The following is a 22,963-nucleotide window of genomic DNA, read 5'->3' as shown; positions in this document are numbered from 1 at the left end:
CAAAACAAATCCAAACGTTTCCCCTTTTTAGTGATTTAAGCCAAATCTTTAAGACGATATGAAACCAATCCAAACATTAAATACGTTACGAAACAAATCCTGACGTTTCCCCTTTTTAGCAATTTAAGCCAAACGTTAACAAACATTACGCAACAAATTTAAACGTTTTACCTTTTTAGCGATTTAAGTCAAACGTTTAAAACGCTACGAAACCAATCCAAACGTTTAAAATGTTATGAAATAAATCCAAATGTTTCACCTTTTTGGGGATTTAAGCCAAACGTTTATAAACTTTACGAAACAAATCCAAATGTTTCATCTTTTTAGCGATTTAAGCTAAACGTTTAAAACGTTAGAAAACCAATCCAAACGTTTAAAACACTATGAAACAAATCCAAATGTTTCACCTTTTTAGCGATTTAAGCTAAACGTTTACAAACATTACGAAACAAATCCAAACATTTTGCCTTTTTAGTGATTTAAGCCAAACGTTTAAAACGTTATGAAACCAATCCAAACGTTTGAAATGTTATGAACTAAATCCTAACATTTCACCTTTCTAGAGATTTCATCCAAACGTTTAATACGTTATGATACCAATTCAAACGTTCAAAACGTTGCGAAACAAATCCAAATGTTTCACCTTTCCAGCGATTGAAGCCAAATGTTTAAAACGTTACGAAAAAATCTAAATGCGTCACCTTTTTAGCTATTGAAGCCAAACATTTAAAACGATGCGAAACAAATCCAAACGTTTCCCCTTTTTAGCGATTTAAGCCAAATGTTTAAAACGATACAAAACGAACCCAAACGTTAAAAACGTTGAGAAACAAATCTTGATGTTTCTCCTTTTTAACGATTTAAGCCAAACGTTTACAAACATTATGCAACAAATCTAAACGTTTGACCTTTTTAGCGATTTGAGCCAAACATTTAAAACGTTACGAAACCAATCCAAACATTTAAAACATTATGAAATAAATTCAAATATTTCATGTTTTTAGTTCTAGCCAAATGTTTATAAACTTCAAGAAACAAATCCAAACGTTTCACCTTTTTAGAGATATAAGAAAAACATTTAAAACGTTAGAAAAACCAATCCCAAACGTTTAAAACGTTACGAAACAAATCCAAACGTTTCACCTTTTTAACAATTTATGCCTAACATTTACAAACGTTATGAAACAAATCCAAAAATTTTGCCTTTTTAGCGATTTAAGCCAATCGTTTAAAACATTACGAAACCAATCCAAACATTTTATACGTTCCAAAAAAATTGTAATATCCCGTAAAAATTGTGAAATTTATTTTGAGGGTTTCATTAGTAAATTTTAATCGTTTATGTATTTGTAATTTATTTGGGGTGTTCGGTTCAGAATTATTTTTTTGGTCAACAAATTTGAGTCTAACCATTGGTTCGGGTCTCGTTAAAACGAGACCCTTATGAATTTAGTGTTGGTCTCGTCCGAGACCAACAAGTTCAAAAGAGACCTTCAAAATTATGAAGGTTCTCATTCAAAAATTTAAGTCTCGAACGAGACCTTCATAAATTTTGTAGAGGTCTCGTTCGAAACGTCAACTTTCGAACAAGACTCTCACTCGTTTGGCTAGTCTCGTTTGAGACCAGCCTTAGACCGTGCGCTGCCGTGTTTTAGAGCCCGATTTTGCCCTTGATTTTGTACCTATTTAAATCGTTTTTTAAACCCTAATTCATTACCAGACTTCATACGAACCCTAGCCTCTTTCCCTACTCAATTTCGTTGAGAATCCTTCCCGCAATCATCAAACACATATTTCAGTTTTGGTTTAATATCGACCTCTTCGTATTTTGATCTGTACGGATCATTTTAGATCCAAATTCAGTTTCATTTTGTTCTGGTCGAAGAAGACTTACGTATCTACAAATCCCAACTTTTGTTTCGTCAAACGGTATGTAAACGAACCCGTATCAATCGGTGCCGTTTTACCGTTTTGAAGAAATTTCCTGTTTTAATTCTGTTTACACCGGCCCATAATTACTGGGTAAAGAGTTTCATATGGGCTTGCTAGGGATTCAGGCCCAATAAAAAGCCTTTATGTTATTGCTTTTTCTTTTTATTAGGAATTTGTAACTCATTAGGAGTGTTTTTCTTTAGAGTATTAGTCCTAGTTGAATAAGGAGTCTAAATTATGAGGAGCTATAAATAGCTCAGAGCTTTATTATTTTTGTATCAACAAATCAATCAATCAAAAACCAAGCCCAATGCTTTTTATCTCGCAATCTCCGAATTGTTTTAATTTAGGAGTAGTTTTCGGTATTAATCTCGCCTGAGTTCGCAGCTCCCAGATTATTACTTTTAAATCACGTGGTTAAGTGTTTTTAACCAAATAAGCCCTGTGAATATCTGCATAGGTTCGTTAAAGTATCAAACCTCAAACCGATCCCGATCATAAATTTAAAGATTCGAGTCCAGAATATTTCCAGGCGAACATCTTTTGGCGAATCCACTAGAGAAATCAGTTTATGGTTAGCACAAAAACGGAATTTAAGGACGATTCCAGGCACGCTCGGTCTATACGCCGACAAAAACTGAGGGGGGTGACGCAGTAGACGAATCTGATTCGGATAAATCTAAAACCATGGCCAATGATAAGCAGGTGAACCAGTCAAACAAAGTGCCGAGCACTACTGACACCGAGCGGAACCTTCCCAAGGACAAGGGTAATGATACGACTGATGATGGGATGGATTATTCGCGTCAGCTTCCCCCTTCTCGCCCATCTTTATCATAGGCCGATTTCTCGGCCATGAGGGGCGAGATAGCGCAAGAGAACAAGCAAATGTTCGACGGTGCCATGCATCAAATGTCTGAAGTGATGAAGAACATCATGGCCGACCAATCATTGGTTCAACGACAGATCCAAGGAAATTTGGACGGCCTCAACAAAGCAATGGAGAGCCTAGGACGACTCTTTTCGGGGCAGTCCGCTGCCGATCAAGGATGCAGGCGGAACGAAAAAAATCAAAAACGGAATCGGTTCGGGTACCCAGGTAGTGCGGCCGAAGCGACTCAGCAACCTAGTAAGTTGGTATATACCTATGGCTCGGTCAAGCTCTTGACACGGAATGAGGCCGACTTTGCAGGAAGGGCCGATCACCCAGGGACAAGCTCTTCGAACCTTCCAGGCGAATCCAGACCACAAGGGGTCGGTATTGGAGCCAACACCCAAGAGCCCAATATGCCCGAACGATCATCTTCAGAAGGGGGTGATCCAAATGTGTATTACCAGGGGCAACTGGTGGATATGTTGGAAAGGCTCGGAGTGGACCTGAGACCGATGCCTCATCCGTCGTACATGAATCCATATCAAGATTGGATCGATAAGTTGTACCCCTTCCCAAGAGGATACAAAGTGCCCGAGTTAAGTTTGTTTTCGGGCGAGGAAAAGTGTCAATCAGCAGTTGAACATGTTGCCCGGTTTTCGGCGCAGTGTGGCAAAGCAGCAGCGCACGATTTTTGGAAGCTATGATTGTTCGCCAGTTCTCTAACGAAGATGGCATTCACGTGGTACTCTCGGCTATCACCGAACTCGGTCGACACATGGAAAGATCTCGAGATCCTCTTCCTTGAGGAGTTTTACAGGGCACCGCCGGATGTCACTTTGGCCGACCTCGCCCGAATTTTTCAGCTACCAAGCTAGTCGGCAGAAAAGTATATAGGCCGATTAAGGTATCTCAGAACGAGATGCTCCACTAAGATGTCCGAGGAGGATTGCGTTCCGATGGTTGTAAGGGGAATGAGCTTTGCCATGAGGAAGCATTTAGAAGGCCATCGATTTCGTGACTTGTTTGAGCTGACAAACAGGGTTACAAGCTATGAGAGACTTCTTCAAGAGAAAGAGCAGAGGCGAGGCGCATCTAAGGGGACTTACTACAAAGACCTGCTAGACGTAGCCGTGGTATCAGACAGTGAAGATAGTGGTTCCGAAGATGAAGTCAACATTGCAGAATTTTTGGGAACGAAGCCCCTGGAGTGTTCGGTCTTGCGAAAGCCTGGTTTTGTTAAAAGAAATAAAACCGCGGTGGTACAGAAGGAGTATTCGTTCGACCTAACCAAAGCCGACAATATATTCGATGCTTTGCTCAATGATGGACAGATCGCCCTAAGCGAAGGTCACGTAATCCCGCCGCCAGAGGAGCTGGTCGGTAAGGATTATTGTAAATACCACAATTCTTGGAGACACAGCACAAACAACTCTGTGAATTTCAGAAACGTGATACAGAAGGCGATCAACGAGGGGAAACTTCTGTTTCCGACAAAGAAAGAGGCCGATGCTAAGTATGTTTCTATCAATACCGTTCTGCCTCACTTTGATAGATTCTTGGGGCAAGGGCAAATACAGAGCAAGTGTAACCCTAGAAGGCCTAAGCCCAGAGTGGAAACCGATGGTGCAAAATGGCGAGGAGAGAAAGGACGATCTCAGCAACAGAAGAGGAAGCGCCATAACTCGCCTACTGCAGAAATGACCTGCCCATCCTGCAATACGTGTTTCAAAGCCAAAGGAGGCAAAAACATGAGGGAGCATCCCAAGACCTTTAAACCTGGATCGCCCACGGAGCAGTGGCAGAGACATCAGCCACAGCGGGGGTCTAAGACCACCGTATTTAAAAGGATTTTTGGCCAACGGAGGAGACCCCTCGTATGACGAAAACCCAGAAGAGGCGAATGCAAAGGCTGAAACAAGAGTCGAGGGCGAATCATGATGAGAAATTAGCTCCTAGAGAAGAGCAAGGAAACAGACCTATAATCGAGAGGTTGAGAGTCAAGAACCGGGCCCATATGATCACCGAGTCGCCCGAACGGCGAAACCCCAAGGTCAGAAAGATATGGGTGCCGAAGCAAGAGAGCCGAGTAGATAATTCGGCCGACACGGCCTGCACGACAACGGTTCACAAGGGTAAAGTAGATACCGGAGACAAACCGAATACAGAGTCAAGGTGGTCACACTCTCCGATTCGTACAAAAGTAAGCCTGTGCAGAAGACAACATTAGAAGGTGATGTGATCGTTCCGGAAGGAGATAGCGCCGACAGTACGACAGTAGTATCGCTTAGCAAACCCCCAACGAGGATGACAAGACACATTCGGCCACTTTACATCAAGGCCGATTTGAATGGAGTCTCAATCAACAGAGTCCTTATTGATAACGGAGCTGGGGTTAACATACTACCAGCGAAAATGCTTAAGAAACTAGGCATAAATCGTGATCAGCTTGACCCGATTGACGTCTACATGACTGATTTCGCAGGAGGCGAAACACCGGCCGAGGGATACATTACCCTCCCAATAAGGGTAGGGCGAGTAGAAACCGAAAAAGGGTTCTTTGTGGTCAATGCCCGGAGCAACTACAACATTTTACTCGGCCGAGATTGGATACACTCCAATATGTGTATACCGTCGACCATGCATCAGATGCTTTTCATATGGCGAGATGACGGTGAGGCCGAAGTAGTACAGGGCGATCCCAATCCCTTCGGCGAAGACTATAGCATGCTCCAAGCACGATTATATGACGTGGAAGTACGCAACATACAATCCCTTAGTTCGAAAGGGGAAACAAGCGTTCCTCGCTTTCTATTTAACTCATATCGGCCCGTATTAGTAACCCTGGGGGGCAAAGGCCGATCCACTATCCTTAAGAGTTCGAGATGATATCACGGCATAAGGAGTTAAGAGAGAAGATCAGGCAGTTGGCCTCGCTGTATGACATTACATCAGCCGAATACATCTACGAGGACCAAGATCAAGACCCAATATGATCGTTGCGAGTTGGAGATATACAATTAGCAACAGGGAAATTGGAAGATGACCCTGCCCAAGTACAAGACGACCTTCTCGAAGTGAATTTGGGAACAGAACAATCGCCCAAGCCTTTATATGTCAACGCAGGACTAGACGAGGGATAAAAAGGACAGCTGATCGCCTTACTCATTGAGTTTCGCGACTGTTTCGCCTGGTCGTACGATGAGATGCCGGGTCTTGATCCTGATATCGCCGAACATAAGCTCCCCTTGAAAATTGGATTTCGGCCATTTCGGCAACCTCCCCGGCGAATGTCCAGGGAAGTGGATACCCTCATCCAGGACGAAATTAAGCGTCTGGAAGATGCTAAGTTTATTTGGGAAGCTCAGTACACCGAATGGCTCTCTAACATCGTACCAGTGATGAAGAAAAACGAAAAGCTAAGGGTATGCGTGGATTTTCGAAACCTCAACCTGGCCACACCTAAAGACGAATACCCGATGCCGGTGGCCGATATGCTAATAGATAGGGCAGCAGGGCACACAATACTCAGTTTCCTCGACGCACATTCTGGGTACAACCAAGTACCAATCAGCAAAGAGGACATCTCTAAAACAGCTTTTCGATGCCCTGGGCCGATTGGAGCGTACGAATGGATCGTTATGCCTTTCGGCTTGAAGAACGCGGGGGCAACATATCAGAGAGCGATAAAAAAAATGTTCAGAGGACCCGATTGCCTTGAAGTTTACATCGACGACGTGGTGATCAAATCAAATACCAGCGAAGTCCATCTGGCCGATCTTCGGAAAGGTTTTGAACGTATACGATGTAATGGGTTGAAAATGAATCCCCTAAAATGCGCGTTCAGCGTTTCGGCTGGAAACTTCTTGGGTTTCTTGGTTCACCAGCGGGGAGTAAAAATAGATAAGAACAAAGCCAAGGCGATCATTAATGCTGAACCACCCAAAACCAAGAAGCAGCTCCAGAGGCTCATCGGTCAAATTAATTTCCTTAGGCGATTCATAGCAAACACAGCAGGTCGACTCCGCAGCTGGAGTGTTTTGCTGCGAGGAAAAGAGACCGATGATTGGATATGGACGGACGAGCAACAGAGGGTGTTTGATGATTTAAAAGATTACTTGGAAAAACCTCCGGTTATGACTCCCCCAAAGCCGAATAAACAATTATTGTTGTATCTATCAGCTGCACACGAATCCCTGGGATGTATGCTCGCCCAAGAAGATGATGGGGTCGAAAGAGCAGTCTACTATCTGAGCCGAGGGCTAACGGACACAGAAATTCGCTATACCGACATAGAAAAAATCTGCCTGTGCCTATACTTCACATGCTGCAAGTTACGATACTACATGCTGCTCGTAGTAGTGTACGTACTATCCTAGACCGATATCATTAAGTATATCCTATCAAAACCATACCTGAGAAATCAGATTGGGAAATGGGCGATCGCGATGTCCGAATTCACATTAGTGCATGTTCCCCAAAGAGCAGTAAAAGGACAAGTGTTGGCAGATTTCTTGGCTGACCACCCTGGTATTACCCTTACAGATGAAATAATTAGTTGCTGCGACATAGCTATATGGGAGATGTGGTTCGATGGATCCAGGACTAGCCTGGGGGCAGGCGCCGGAGTGCATATTGTCTCGCCCCTGGGGGCATCGTACCAGCTATCATTCAAACTCCAATTCGAGTGTACCAATAATCAGGCAGAATACGAAGCCCTAATATTCGGCCTTGAGATCCTGGCCGAGCTGGGGGCAAAGGCGATTAACATCAGAGGCGATTCGTTGTTAGTCATTAAACAAGTAACCAGAGAGTTCAAATGTGAGTCTGAACTGTTGGTAAGGTATTGCAATAAAGCAAAACATCTCATCGAAGGCTTTCAGGACACAATGATGGAATACACAGAGAGAGCCGATAATGTTGTTGCGAATGATTTAGCCCAGCACGGCAGTGGGTACAAAACGAACCTCCACTTAGACACAATAGAAAGAGACATGCCGAATCTTCATACTGGGGGCATCACCGTCGACAAAAGGAGATTTTTGGCCTACCAACTTGATGTTAACCAAGATTGGAGAATTGAAGTCTTAAATTGGTTTGAGAAGCCAGACCATACGAATAGGAGGTTGAGAACCTTGGCACTAAATTATGTAGTTTTGGCAGGCGATCTGTATAAGAAGGGCTTTTAAGGGCTGCTTTTCAGATGTATCGGGCCCAAGGAAGCAATGTTAGAAATGGCCGAAGCGCACGAAGGAATAGCCGGCGCTCACCAGGCGGGCCCTAGAATAAGATGGTTAATCCATAAATATGGCTTCTATTGGCCGAAGATGGAACAGGACTGCATAAGATATGCTAACGGGTGCGAAGCTTGTCAGAAAGCCGGGCCTATACAACACGTCCCGGCCGAGGAACTACACTCTATTATCAAGCCATGGCCATTTAGAGGATGGGCAGTCGACCTTATAGGGAAGATATATCCTGACTCGTCAGACGGCCATACTTTCATTATCATCGCCACTTGCTATTTCACTAAATGGGTTGAGGCCAAACCCTTGAAATCGCCGACGCAAGAGGCTGTGATCAAATTCTTCAAAGAATACATCGTCCACAGACACGGATTACCCAAATCAATAACCACTGATCAGGGGACGATGTTCACGGGAGGCGATATAGTTTGGTGGGCTTCTCAGATGAAGATAAAAATGATACACTCGACGCCGTATTATGCGCAAGCCAACGGGCAGGCCGAGGCAACGAACAAAGCCATTAAGCTTATAGTCAAAAAATGGTTGAAGAAAACCCAAGACAATGGCATGTCTTGTTGTCAGAGGTAGTTTGGGCGAACAGAACAAGCCAGAAGTCGGCCACCGGGACTTCGCCATTCCGAATGGTCTATGGGTATGCTGCAATGCTGCCAATGGAACTTACCGTTGCGTCTACTTGTCGTTTATACCAGAGTAAATTATCCAAGGACGATTACTTTGACAAGATGGTGATAGACTCTTTGGACCTCGACGAGGATAGACTGGCTGCGTTGGACAACCTTGAAGCCCAGAAAAGAAGAGTTGAAAGTGCGTACAATAAACGTGTAAAACCCAAGTCATTCGCTATAGGCGACATGGTGTGGAAAGCTATCTTACCTATCGGCCATAAAGACAGGAGACTGGGAAAATGGACCCCGAATTGGGAAGGACCATTCATTGTAACCACCAAGTTAACTAATGGGGCGTATGTACTGGCAAATATTGACGGCGAGGAGCACGATAGGGCGATCAACGGCCAATACCTATAGAAATACGTCCCCAGTTGTTGGGATAATATTGACCGACGTCTATTTGGAGCCGACGAGGAGTAAAGATCGTTGCAAACCATTCGCGGAACGACCTGAGTCAACAAATATTCATTTGAAATGTTGAACGTTCGGCGTTTCTTAAAACTGATGTTCATATTAATGTAATCTCGGTCTTTTATTTTTGCAGTTTTGAGTTTTTTCAATGGGTCCTCCGTTTTTCTCAAACATGTAATAATTTTTTTTTTTAAGAAAAATAAATTATTGAGTATCGGACTAAGTTTGAGACCGATAATACCGCGATAAAGGCAAGTGAAAATTCGGCTACCAAGCCGATTAATATATAAAACTTGGCAAAAAGAAAATTGTAGCATGATACGGCCACCAGGCCGATCAAAGAACTCTAATATTCAAAGCTATTACAAAATTGAAGAATGAAAATTGTTCTGGACTTAGAAAAATTAAAAATGGCTAAAAATATCGCCAATCTCACTCCGAACAGTGTTAAAAGCTTTGCGGGCATCCTCCACTTGCGGCTTCATCTTTGCAATATTCTGTTTTAGAGCACTTCGGCTCTTTTTAACATCGACCCCTTGAAGCAAGCTCTTATCAATGGAGACCTCCAGCTCGCTATCTCCTTCTCTTCAGTATCTAGCTCTTGCTTGATAACAGCCAGTTGGTCCTGGAGTGTTTTGGCACGGTCACGGCGAGTAGTGAGGGTCGCGACGGCCGACTTCACATGGACTTTGAGCGTTTCAAGTTTCTCCTTGGCTTCGGCCTCCTGGTTCGCCAGTTTTTCAGCTTCTGTCTGGACCGACGCCAAATCATCATGAATCTTCTGGAAAGCCGGTAAAGAGGCCCACAGTTTCGCCATAACCCCACGGGCTTTCTCACTAAGTACCTCTGGCGGAGCATCGGCCAGTGCTGTTGCAGCTTTCTTTAATTTTTCAACTTCCAGGGGCGATTTGATGATAGAGATACCCTGAGACTTCATCGTTGAAATAATGTCCAAGTGATCGCCCCAATTTTCAGTAGGGCCGCTGCTCACTTCTGTGTGAGATTCACTCTCCAAGACAAGCAGTTGATCATCATCACTGTCAGAATCCAAGAAAGCAGCCGCCTTCGCTGCCATATCATCCTGATCGGACGGACTTAGGGGGATCTGCCATGATTGACCACAATAAAAGATAAGCTGCTAGGCGATTAGTTTAAAGTAAGAAATTCTTAAGAACATACCTTAGAGTTTTTAGCAGTTGGCTTGGCAGTGAAGTTCAGATACTGTGAAGCCAAGGGCGATAAAAGTTGTGGGGTCTCCATTCGTCTCAGAATCTCCGAAGCGTTAGGAGTCTGGGAGCTAGTTGCCAGTGAAGTCTGGTTGTTACCTTCACCTTCGAGAGGCTGAGATTCGCCCCGAGATTTGACATCGCCTCCAGTTTGTGTATCTCCCTTGGAAGACGAATGACAGCGCTGAGAAGGAGTGGCAGCAGGAGACGGATCAAACATATGAGATCCTTTATGTTCGGTCACTTCCTTGACCGACTTGCCTTTGGACTGAGCTCGCCCTTTCTTCGCCTTCGGCTCCTTGCTGGAAGTCTTGGCAGCTCTCTTCTTCTTGGATTTTTTTGCCATAGGATTCTCTTCCTCATGGTCATTTTCCCAGTTATCCTCTTTCTCGAAGTGGGGAATACCGACTGAAATAGAACACCAAGTGTTAGTGAAAAGGGGCCAAGCGAGTTAACCAAAAAATACTTCCAAAATACCTGGGATTTTCTGGTAACCGATACGCACCAGTTCGGCTACAGATTCTTCGTAAGGTGGACATCGGATGCCAGTATATGTGACTCCCAAATCAGTTAAGTCAACTTTAGCTTTCTTTTTTCTAGATTTCGGTTTTTTAATAGGGGCGATCATAGCATAATTACATTTTGGTACATGAGGGGATTTGTACTTAAATTTGGGGCGAACCTTTTCTAAAAAGAGTTGATAGGGCAGGTGTTTATATTTTTCCTCCCAAATTCTATCCCATTTTTTGTAAAAATTAGACCAAGCTATTCTCAAATTTGAATTTATTAAAGCGTTCAAAGCGAGAAATTTCAAAATGATAACCGAGAATACCTGTGAAAGATTGACGTTTTGGGGTCTGCAAAAGAAATAAATCGGCATGAGTAGGTTTTCTGGTTAAAGGAGGTAAATCGAAATTATGAAGTGAAAGAATTTCTTTGGGCGATAAATCATAGTATGATTGGACGATGGAATTCCACCAGTCGGTGAATCCAGGAGTACAAACGGGTGTAACACAAGGGCGAGACAGTTCGGACAAAGGGGGAAGATAGGCTTTGTTTAGACGGTTTATCTATTGGAGTTCGGCGAAGTTTTCAATAGAAGTTCTATGGGTCCCGCGATTATTGAAGGCGATCAATAAAGGACAGGAAATTCCTTGGGCGAAGCAAAACTGGCGAGACACATAATTGGGACAGTAAGGTTCGACCCCGCTATGATCGTATTCCAGTCCCGCTATTAAATTCCTTCATTTGAGGGCACTTCCCCAGTAAGGACCGCCGAGTTTTAATCGTGGGTCGGTTTCAATCGCTTCTTCCATATTTTTGGTGTCCCACCCGGCGAGGAGCCAAGACGGGGGGTAGGTAAGTTGAAGAGCAGGGCACATTAACTCTGGCGATCTTATTGCGTGGTTGTTAAAAACTTGCAATACGTCCAAAATGTGTGGAAGGCGTGTACCGGCCGAGATCAGTTGGAAGCCGCAGAGTTCGATTTTAATTGGTGGACCAAGCTCAAACAGTTCAGGGAAGTACATGGCTAACCATAACTGGGCGATCCAAAGGGGGCCTCTAGGGAACTTGAAGGTTCTGGGATCCTTAAGTGGCACAATATCGCCCAAGGAGCGATACAAATGGGCTAGGATAAATTCACCCAGGTTGCATCGGCGTCCTTCGGCGAGTGCAACAGCAAGTATGAAGCAATCTTCGGTCACCCGGAATGATGAAGTACATAAGACGTATTTGGCAAGGAAGAAGGCCAGAAAGGCGATGTGCTCTTTATGATCAGGCTTGTATGGTTCCTCGCCCAAGAACAACTTTACGAAGGAGCCATAGCTTTTATGTGCCTTTGTCAGGTTAGATTTCGGGCATTCGGCGTAGAGGTTAGGAGTGATTCGTTCGCCGTTGATTGGGATGTTAAGCATCAAGGCCAAGTCAAGGAGGGTAATAGTCATCGGCCCGGATTTGAAGCAGAAGCAGTTGATCGCGCTTGACCAGTAAAGCGATGCTCCCATGAGGTAATGTTTGGCGATGGGTCTGCTCGCCTTGCACAATTCGATAAGGTCAAAGATTCCTATGTCCATCCATAACTGGCGATAATGAGGAGAGAGTCTAACCACCCAGTTGGAAAAACCCGCATGTTCAATCGGCCAGTTCCTGAAAGTAGTGCCGACCCATACTGATGATTGGTGTGGTAAGGAGAATCTGGGGAGTGCATTTTCGTAGAAAGGAGAAGCTATGTCACATAGGTGGCTGGGGGAGGTTATGACAGGACCGATACAAAGTTGGTTATCGCCGGCATCGGTAATTACCTTGAATTCAGTATTCGGGGCATTGGTTCGGACTTCATCGATCTTGGTCGATACTTGTTCAGCTAGGTTCATGTTTGGGCAGCCATGATAACTGCAAAGAATGAAGATACCTCAGTTAGGCGATTGATTAAAGGGACGATTCAAAATTAAGAAAGGCGAGAACGAACACTTACTAGGAAGAGATGCGGAGAGTACTTGAAATTTGCTTAGAGAGAGAAAGTCTTACAAATGCAGAGAAAGAGTAGGTGAGTGATTAAATGAGATAGTGTTTTTCTTAAAAGAGAAAATCAGAGAAAGCCGAAAGGTCGTGGGGTTAGGACGTGACATCGTGGAGGACAGCTGGTGATGATGTGGCCTGAAGTGGGTACCAAAAGGTCTATAGATGCGCACCCCTTTAGAATTTCTTTTTTAATAAATTGGGCCTAGCAATGGGCATGGAAGCGCCAAAGGGAGGATTAAGTTAAGAACAAGCCCAAAAATAAATGTTTCAAGCTTGTTGGGGGCATTGTTTACACCGGCCCAAATAATTACTGGGTAAAGAGTTTCATATGGGCTTGCTAGGGATCCAGGCCCAATAAAAAGCCTTCAAGTTATTGCTTTTTATTTTTATTAGGAATTTGTAACTCATTAGGAGTGTTTTTCTTTAGAGTATTAGTCCTAGTTGAATTAGGAGTCTTAATTATGAGAAGCTATAAATAGCTCATAGCTTTATTTTTTTGTATCAACAAATCAATCAATCAAAAACCAAGCCCAGTGCTTTTTATCTCGCAATCTCCGGATTGTTTTAATTTAGGAGTAGTTTTCGGTATTAATCTCGCCCTAGTTCGCAGCATCCAGATTATTACTTTTAAATCACGTGGTTAAGTGTTTTTAACCAAACAAGCCCTGTGAATATCTGCATAGGTTCGTTAAAGTATCAAACTTCAAACCGATCCCGATTATAAATTCAAAGATTCGAGTCCGGAATATTTCCAGGCGAACAAATTCTAATCGACCTCTCTGGAATTTAATTCGTTCCACAGTCGTTGGGAGGTCGAAATCGGTTCCGTTTGTTTTCCGTGAAAGTAGACTCACGCCTCTACATTTCTACACTTTTCATTTGTCAAACCGTACATAAATGAACCCGTATCAATCGCCGCCGTCTCATTGTATTGTTTTGCAATCAACTGTGGACTCTCAAAATTTGCTACTGCCGAATTCCTTATGATATTTGGCTGGAATTTTTGCTGTTTCAATGATATTAGTCTCTAGGTCATGGTAGCTAATTGTTTAATCTCAGTTCGAGATTTGTATCTCGATGTTGATTCGTTATTGTTTTAATTTCGGTTTTGGTTATATTTCTCAATACCGTGTTTCTTTTTAACAAAAGGATGAAACTTTGATTACCTTGATGTTGCAATACCTTTGTGATTAATTGTTCTTAATTAGCTGAGTTTATAATTTCTAAGCTTCTTTTCTGATTTGAATTTTTTTAAGAATAATGGTTGGCGGGTTGTCTCTGTAAACAAAGAATTGGTTTGTTTGATAAAAGGTAGAAGATGACTAGGTGGAAACAAATCATTGGTTTAGTTGATTTAAATTTGGCTAAAGATTCTTTTAGGCCATTAGTTTATTTGGTGTTAAATTGTTTAATCCCTTAAGTTATTTTATTTATTATTCTATATTGTTTTTAAATATTAATTTACAAAATTGGTTTCGACTTATTAATTAGCGATTTAAATAATAATAGTATATATAAATTGAAATTACTTTGGACATTAATATTTTAAACTTAGATTAATATTAATTTTATTATAGTTTATTTATAATTTTGTAAATTGACTATATTAAATAGGAATTGGGGATTTCATTTAATTTGAAAGTTTGTCAAATTAGTTATATTATTTTTAAGACCTAATAAAAATAATAATATTTGAATCCATTTAAAATTTAATTTATCATTATTATTTTAAATGGAATTGGATATTTATTATCAATTTATAAACTTACAAATTCTCGGGTGACACTTTTTGGGTTAATGTGCCAATGTGATTAAATTTTAGTTTAACTTTTAAATTATTTATATGATTGATCAAAAAAGGGAAATTTGATATTTTTATTTATTTATTGGTTTCTGATTTTGGCTTAGCGTGCCAATTGGCTAAATTTATGATTTAGCCATTTATTGAATTATTGATTTAATTAATTGAGATATTTGCCGGTATTATTTAATTACTTGGGTTTCAAGATATTGAGTTCTATTTTCATATTGATTAATATTTTTATTAAATATTAAATTATAAACTGTGGTTTATAACTCTTGTTTTATGGTTGGTTCGGGTTAGACTTGGGTCGCCCGACATGTGAGACTAGTTTGGTAGTTTTAAAAAAACTCGGCTACACCACTACTTGAGGAAAAGATTTTATATATTAATTAAATATTATTTAATTAATATTTTCGGATAAATTTTAAATATGAACTCAGTAGTCTTAATTTATTTACGGCATTTTAATTTATTTGAGATTGTGTTTCTCTGTGACTTATCTGGCTTATTATTTGTTCTAGTCCTACGTGGTGTCTATTATTCTTAGAGTTAGGGGTTGGAGTGATTTTAACGTATGATTTATTTTTAGACTCTTCGATTACTCGCGCTCCGGAGTCGAACCAGGGTTAGATGTTTGCCGAAATTTCACGTGGATAAGTAAGCAGTGAGTTTGTAGTGCTATTTACCGCTTTATTAAGTACCTCATCGTATTTTAATATTATAATTGCTTTTGAACAGTTTTTACGGATTATGGATCTGGATTGAAACGAGCTACTCGATAGGCTTGTATCGAGACTGTGTGCACCGGTAAGTACTCTGGAAAACGGCAGACTAAAGTCTTGCTTACGCTGGTATATATATATGACGAGGATTTGTTCCCGTCCACTCTGGTTTTATCAGTATGCCATGTCATACTTATGCTGGGATCATCTAAATACTGTTTTTGATAATCATATTATACTAATATGTAAAATGTTTTCATTTAATGGTTTTAAACTTAATAAATGTAAATAGTATTGCGAACTCATCTCAGTATATTTGACCCCGTTGTTTTCCCAAATTTTCCAGGTTTATAATTTGAAAATTGGTCCACTCTGATTCTTTTGTTTCTTCGGAGGTCTTTATGATATTTAAACAAGTTATTGTTTTCGAACTCTTAAACCGCAGTAGAACTAGTTTATATATTACATTTATTATTACACTTTGGGATTGTCGACTTGATCGATTATTTATCATTGGCATGATTACTCTGGATTATTTTATTATTATATTTAATGCATGCCGTTGAATGTTTCAGATATATATGTTATTTATATTAGGACTGTAATATAAATTGCTAGACTTAGGTTGGAGTCTCGGTTGCCCCCGAGCAGTTTTCTGCAGGTTTAAATGTTTATTTGATTTTCGCGAGGCTTGCTACGGGTTTTGGTACGACCATACCCATACCCTAGAGCCGATCACGATTCACGAAATTGGGTCGTGACACAAATTCCAACGTTTCACCTTTTTAGAGATTTAAGTCAAATGTTTAAAACAATACATAACCAATTCAAACGTTAAAAAGGTTGCGAAACAAATCCTAAGGATTCATCTTTTTACCGATTTAAGCCAAAAGTCTACAAACGTTATGCAACAAATCCAAACGTTTGACCTTTTTTCCGATGTATGCCAAGCATTTAGAACGTTATGAAACAAATATATCCAAATGTTTAAACCGTTACGAAATAAATTTAAACGTTTCACCTTTTTAGCAATTTAAGCCAAACGTTTATAAATGTTTTGAAGCAAATCCATATGTTTCACCTTTTTAGCGATTTAAGCCAAACGTTTAAAACATTAGCAAACCAATCCAAACATTTAAAACGTTAGGAAACAAATCCAAACGTTGAACCGTTTTAGCGATTTAAGCTAAACGTTTACAAATGTACGAAATAAATCCTAACGTTTCGCCTTTTTCGCAATTGAAGCCAAACGTTTAAAACGTTACAAACAATTACAAACGTTTAATATGTTACGAAACAAATCCTAATGTTTCACCTTTTTAGTGAAATCAGCCAAACCTTTAAAACGTTACGAAACAAATGCTAATGTTTTACCTTTTTAGCTATTTAACCCATACGGTTACAACGTTACAAAATAAATTCTAACGTTTTACCTTTATAGAAATTTAAGCCAAACGTTTAAAACATTTCGAAAAAAATCCAAACGTTTCACCTTTTTAGCGATTTATGTCAAACGTTTAAAACATTACGAAACAAATGCTAACGTTCACCTTTTAGCAATTTATGCCAAATGTTTAAAATGATACGAAATCAATCCAAACATTTGAAATGTTAAAAAACAAATCCATACGTTTCATCTTTTAAGCGAATTAAGGCAAACGTTTAAAAACTCTACACAGCAATTCCAAACGTTTAACATTTTTAGCGATTTAAGTCAAACATTTAAAACGTTACAAAACCAATATATTCAAATGTTTAAACGGTTACGAGAGAAATCCAATCGTTTCCCTTTTTTAGTGATTTAAGCCAAAAGTTTATAAACGTTATTAAACAAATCCAAACATTTCACCTTTTTAGCGATTTAAGCTAAACGTTTAAAACGTTAGCAACCAATCCAAATTTTTAAAACAGGAAACAAATCCAAACGTTTCACCTTTTTAGCGATTTAAACCAAATGTTTACAAATGTTACTGTCACGACCCATTTTCATGAATCGCGACCGGCGCTAGGGTATGGGTATGGTAGTACCAAAATTCGTAGCTAGCCTTGCACATAAACAACAATTAGATAAACCTACAAGAAAACCAATGCTCAGGGGAAACTAAGACTTCAACCTAATTCTAGCAGTTTATAATATTCAACATTCAGTGAACTCTGAGTCTTAAACATGCCAAAAGTACATATTAACCCAAGTAAATTAAAGAATGCCAATACAACGATAATCATTGAATAAGTTTATAAAAAATATTAGACATATAAGACTTCTAACTACTACTGCGGTCTAAGAATAAAATCAATTTAATAAATTTTATTAAATAAAGTAAAACCTCCGAGGAAATAAAGAATCGGAGAGCAACTGACTCGCTCATTTATAACCCTGGAAAAATTGGGAAAACAACGGGGTCAGATATACTGAGATGAGTTCATACCACTATTTACATTTATCAAGTGGAAAACCTTTTAAAACCGTTTAAAACATTTAATAACTACATTACGTATAATAGTTGGAACCCCAATACACAATACTAAATATAACCATAATCCGATTGGGCCTGGTCCCGAGAGCTGAGCTACACCGAGTTACCACCGACCATTCTTAATCCATAACCAGAGTCCCGAGAGCTGAGCTACACCGAATTACTCTACTGGTCCCGAGAGCTATGCTCACACCGAGTTACCACCACATATCACATACCTTATCTAGATCAATACCAGTGCACACGCAGTCCTAATGATACCCATTAGGTAGCATGTTCCAACTAAAAGCCATAATGAAAAAACAGTTCGAAACATACATACAATATATATTTATATATTAAAATAACATTCTACATAATAAAGCGGTAAATAGTAAGTACAAACTCACTGCTTGCTAATCCACATGATAACCTGGCAAGCAACTAATCCTGATTCGTCTCCGAAGCACGAACAGTCGACGAGTCTAGACAATATAAATCAGAATTAAAACATGTCCTAACTCTAAAGAGTACTAGACAACACATATAACTAGCACAAACATCAACAAGCCAAGACAAAGCAAACACACTTACTTAATCCATAGCCAAAGCATAAACCAAAGTAGAGTAATCATACATACTGAACATAACAGAAGTCATACGATATTTAAGTCAAATTGAGTTCCTACTTTGAAAATATAATCCGGAAATCATTTCAATAACTTAGTTAAAATCATAAAACTAAGTTTAAACCAAAGTGGTGAGCTAGCCGAGTTATCATAACTGCCAAGCCTATACTCATAAATTGGGCGACCCAAGTCTAACCCAAACCAAACATCCAACCGAAGTAAAACAATTCATTTAAAGTCCGGAGTCATTTAAATATACCAAAGACTAAATTTATAAAACAAGGAAAATCAAATCAAACATTAAAATCCAAGTACAGCATCATGATTATAAAGTGTTCGACAAAAGTCCTCAAAGGATAAATACAACCAAATAAGTCAAAAGTCAATATACAATAGCCCTAGCATGCTTAATAATCATATTTGATATAAGACATGTCATATCAAAACATTTTGTATCAATCAAGCAAACCTTTCATAAATTAAGCCAATTAAGCATTCATACCACCTAGTTCAAGACAAGACCAATCGTGAAAGTCAAACCAAAACACCTTAGATCAGATTATGAACTTTCCTTAACATATAATATAAATTCAAATCAGATCCTAAGTCACCACAAATCAAAGATTCTGAAAACATAGCTTTTTAGCGTAAAACTAGCTAGTTTACAAAATAAGTGAACACGTACCAAAACAAATAAGATAATAACTCGAAAATTCATTTAGATCAGTAGTATATCCCATAAGTACATACAAAGCAACTTAAGATCAGTTTTAAAACAAGCCAAAAACACTTAAACAATAATATTGACAATATTGTCAAAAATTGTCTAAACAAGCCAACTGAAGCAAATAAGAATTCTCTGAATCAAATCAGGTTACTACTAATATGATACCTTTAAAACACCACTTAGAACATATTAGATCAGTAGGTAAAGCATTTCAAACCCGTTTTGTATTCGTAGCGCTCAACTTCCTTAAAATTGTCATTTTCGCAAACTGTGGAGATTTTACAAACCAATTCCATTTTAATTATTATTTTCAATCAAAAATATTTAGATCAGTAGCTATTGATATAAAAACACCCAACAAATCAAATAACTTAGATTCAATATTTGAACAAATCGTTAATCGAATCAAATTTGTACAAGTCTAAATTTCGGCAAATCGTTGATTAATTACACCAAATTGTTCTTAATTCAATTAGGATCAGATTATATTCATGAATAACTTTAAAATACTTAATATACTCAGATTATACAACACCAACCAACAATCAATTGAATCCAATCATTTACAACCCTAAATCACATGTTTCTACGCATCAAACGTAACAAGTCAATCATAAATCAAAAGGAAATGGATAAGAAACCTAAGATTGATGAATAAACTGATGTATGATGAAAATGGATCAAGAATAAAGGTCTGGACCAAAACTAAGTGATGCCACAACACACCAACGATGAACGCGACGAAGAAGGCACTTAAATCTTGCGAGAGGAACATAAAATCACACACTTAGCGTAATGAAATGAACCCGAATGTCTTGGAATGAATAAATATAGGTCTATAAGTGTAATAGATCGTTTTTAGGTTTTAAGGTTCGAAAAGGGACTGATCACATTAGTTAGAGGGTCTATTTATAGACTATTGTGGGCTTTATATGGGCTTCGATTAAAGCCTATGGTTTAATAGGTATATTTAGAGTTAGGGACCTCCAAATAACGATCTAAACGACCAGATTTTAGTAAATCCTCTTAGTAACAACATATCCAAAGATGAGCCCGATCCGATACGAAATAAATCCTAACGTTTCTCCTTTTTAGCGATTTAAGCCAAACGTTTAAAATGTTACAAAACCAATCCAAACGTATAAAATATTACGAAACAAATACTAATGTTTCACCTTTTTAGCGATTTAAGCCAACCATTTAAAACGTTAAGAAACAAATCATCATGTATTACCTTTTTAGCGATTTAAGCCAATGGGTTTAAATTACAAAATAAATTCTAAATTTTTCCCTTTTCGGTGATTTAAGCCAAACGTTTAAAATATTCTGAAACAAATCCAAAAGTTTCACCTTTTTAGCGATTTATATCAAACGTTTAAAACATTGCAAAACCAATCCAAACGTTTAAAACGTTACGAAACAAATTCTAACGTTTCACCTTCTTAGATTTTTAAGTCAAACGTTGAAAATGTTACGAAACAAATCTTAATGTTTCAACTTTATAGTTATTTAAGCCAAACGTTTAACACATTACGAAACAAATCCAAACATTTCAGCTTTTTTACGATTTATGCCACACGTTTAAAACGTTACAAAACAAATCCAAACATTTATCCTTTTTAGCGATTTAAGCCAAACGTTTACAAACGTTATGAAACAAATCCAAATGTTTCACCTTTTTAGTGATATAAGCCAAACATTTACAACCGTTACAAAACGAATCCAAACGTTTCCCCTTATTAGCGATATAAGCCAAACGTTTCCCCTTATTAGCGATATGAGCCAAACGTTTACAAACGTTACGAAACAAATCCAAACGTTTACCCTTTTTATCTATTTAGATCAAACACTTAAAATATTATAAAACCAATCCAAAAATTTAAAACGTTACGAAACAAATCCTAACATTTCACCTTTTTATTGATTTAAGCTAAACGTATAAAACGTTACGAAAAAGTCCTAATGTTTTACCTTTTTTGCTATTTAAGCCAAACGTTTAAAACGTTAGGAAACAACTCCAAACGTTTTACCTTTTTAGCGATTTAAACCAAACGTTTATAAATGTTATGATAGATATAAATCCAAACATTTCACCTATTTAGTTATTTAAGCCAAACATTTTAAACGTTACCAAACCAATCCAAACATTTAAAATGTTAATAATCAAATCCAAACGTTTCAATTTTTTAGCGACTGAAGCCAAACGTTTAAAACATTATTAAACCAATCCAAACATTTAAAACTTTACGAAACAAATCCAAACATTTTATGAATAGTTTGTGAGTGTTCTGTTAGACAGAAAAGGATTGGATCTTATTCTGTTAGAGCAGTTATGTAATTCTGATTTTATTTTGTAAGGGGATCTGCGAATCAAGGTTTATATCTTGTTCCATGTCTGGTCATTAGAAACGGCTATACCCTTTCTGAATTCTTACACCTGTAACTGCTCTTTTTTATTAATGGAAGATTATTCGATTGTCAAAAAAAAAAAAATTCAAACGTTTCCCCTTTTTAGCGATTTAAGCCAAACAATTAAAATGTTACGAAACCAATCCAAATGTTTAAAATGTTACTAAACAATTCCTAATGTTTCACCTTTTTATCGATTTAAGCCAAACGTTTACTAACATTACGAAACAAATTCAATCTTTCACCTTTTTAGCAATACAAAACAAATCCAAACGTTAAAAACGTTACGAAACAAATCCTAACATTTCCCCTTTATAGCGATTTAAGCCAAACGTTTAAAACGTTATGAAAAAAATCCAAACGTTTCCCCTTTTTCGAGATTTAAGCCAAACGTTTACAAACGTTACGCAACAAATCAAAACGTTTTACCTTTTTAGTGATTTAAGCCAAACGTTTAAAACGTGGTGAAGCCAATCCAAACATTTAAATCGTTACGAAACAAATCCAAACATTTTACCTTTTTATCAATTTAAGATAAACGTTTAAAATGATATGAAACCAGTCAAAATGTTTAAAACGTTACAAAACAAATCGTAACGTTTCGCCCTTTATCTATTTAAGCCAAATGTTTACAAATGTTGCGAAATAAATCAAAGTGTTTCACCTTTTTAGCTATTTAACTCAAACGTTTAAAACGTTATGAAACCAATCTAAATGTTTAAAACATTACGAAACAAATTCAAACGTTTCACCTTATTAGCGATTTAAGCTAAACGTTTAAAACATAACAAAAGAAATACAAATGTTTCACCTTTTTATCGATTTAAGCAAAACGTTTAAAACGATACGAAATCAATTCAAACGTTTAAAACATTACGAAACAAATCCAAACGTTTCACATTATTAGCGATTTAAGCCAAACGTTTAAAAAGTTACGAAACCAATTCAAACGTTTAAAACGTTACAAAACCAATCTTAACATTCCATCATTTTTGCGATTTAAGCCAAACGTTTAAAACGGTTCGAAACAATCTAAACACTTCTGTAATGCCCCGTGTGTCTGACGTTGTCAAAGTAGGCAACGTGTCTAAATTTAAACAGTTAAAGCGGCCAGAAAAGGAATTATCGGAAAATAAATAAATAAAAGAGAACCCAAGTAGGTCGTGAGATTTTATTAAGAAAATTTCAATATCGAGAATCTTATAAAGAAAATTGAATTAGACATAAAAAGGAAAATATGGAAAAGTGGATAAAGTGCACGTAGGCTCGAAAATTGGAAAATAAGGATTTAATTTCCGGAAAATGGAAATTTAATAGA

The 22,963-nt window shown here is 38.4% G+C and overlaps 2 protein-coding genes across 2 annotated transcripts; both read left to right on the top strand.

Moving 5' to 3' along the window:
• Nucleotides 1-7,251: 7,251 nt before the first annotated feature.
• On the top strand, nucleotides 7,252-7,992 carry LOC126661720 (uncharacterized). Its single transcript, XM_050355582.1, has one exon. It carries the CDS (start codon nucleotides 7,252-7,254, stop codon nucleotides 7,990-7,992), a length of 741 nt encoding a protein of 246 aa, XP_050211539.1.
• Nucleotides 7,993-8,690: 698 nt separating this feature from the next.
• On the top strand, nucleotides 8,691-9,095 carry LOC126661719 (uncharacterized). The gene has a single exon (XM_050355581.1). The coding sequence runs from the start codon at nucleotides 8,691-8,693 to the stop codon at nucleotides 9,093-9,095; it is 405 nt and encodes a 134-aa protein (XP_050211538.1).
• Nucleotides 9,096-22,963: the final 13,868 nt, after the last annotated feature.

The sequence above is a fragment of the Mercurialis annua genome, linkage group LG8 (assembly GCF_937616625.2).
Source record: "Mercurialis annua linkage group LG8, ddMerAnnu1.2, whole genome shotgun sequence".
Lineage (NCBI taxonomy): Eukaryota > Viridiplantae > Streptophyta > Magnoliopsida > Malpighiales > Euphorbiaceae > Mercurialis > Mercurialis annua.
The sequence above is the reverse complement of the archived record's forward strand: the minus strand, read 5'-3'. Positions and strand labels throughout refer to the sequence as shown.

What these genes read in the sequence shown, in the direction of transcription:
- LOC126661720 (XM_050355582.1), top strand. Translation starts at nt 7,252, where the DNA reads ATGTCCGAATTCACATTAGTGCATGTTCCCCAAAGAGCAGTAAAAGGA.
- LOC126661719 (XM_050355581.1), top strand. Translation starts at nt 8,691, where the DNA reads ATGGTCTATGGGTATGCTGCAATGCTGCCAATGGAACTTACCGTTGCG.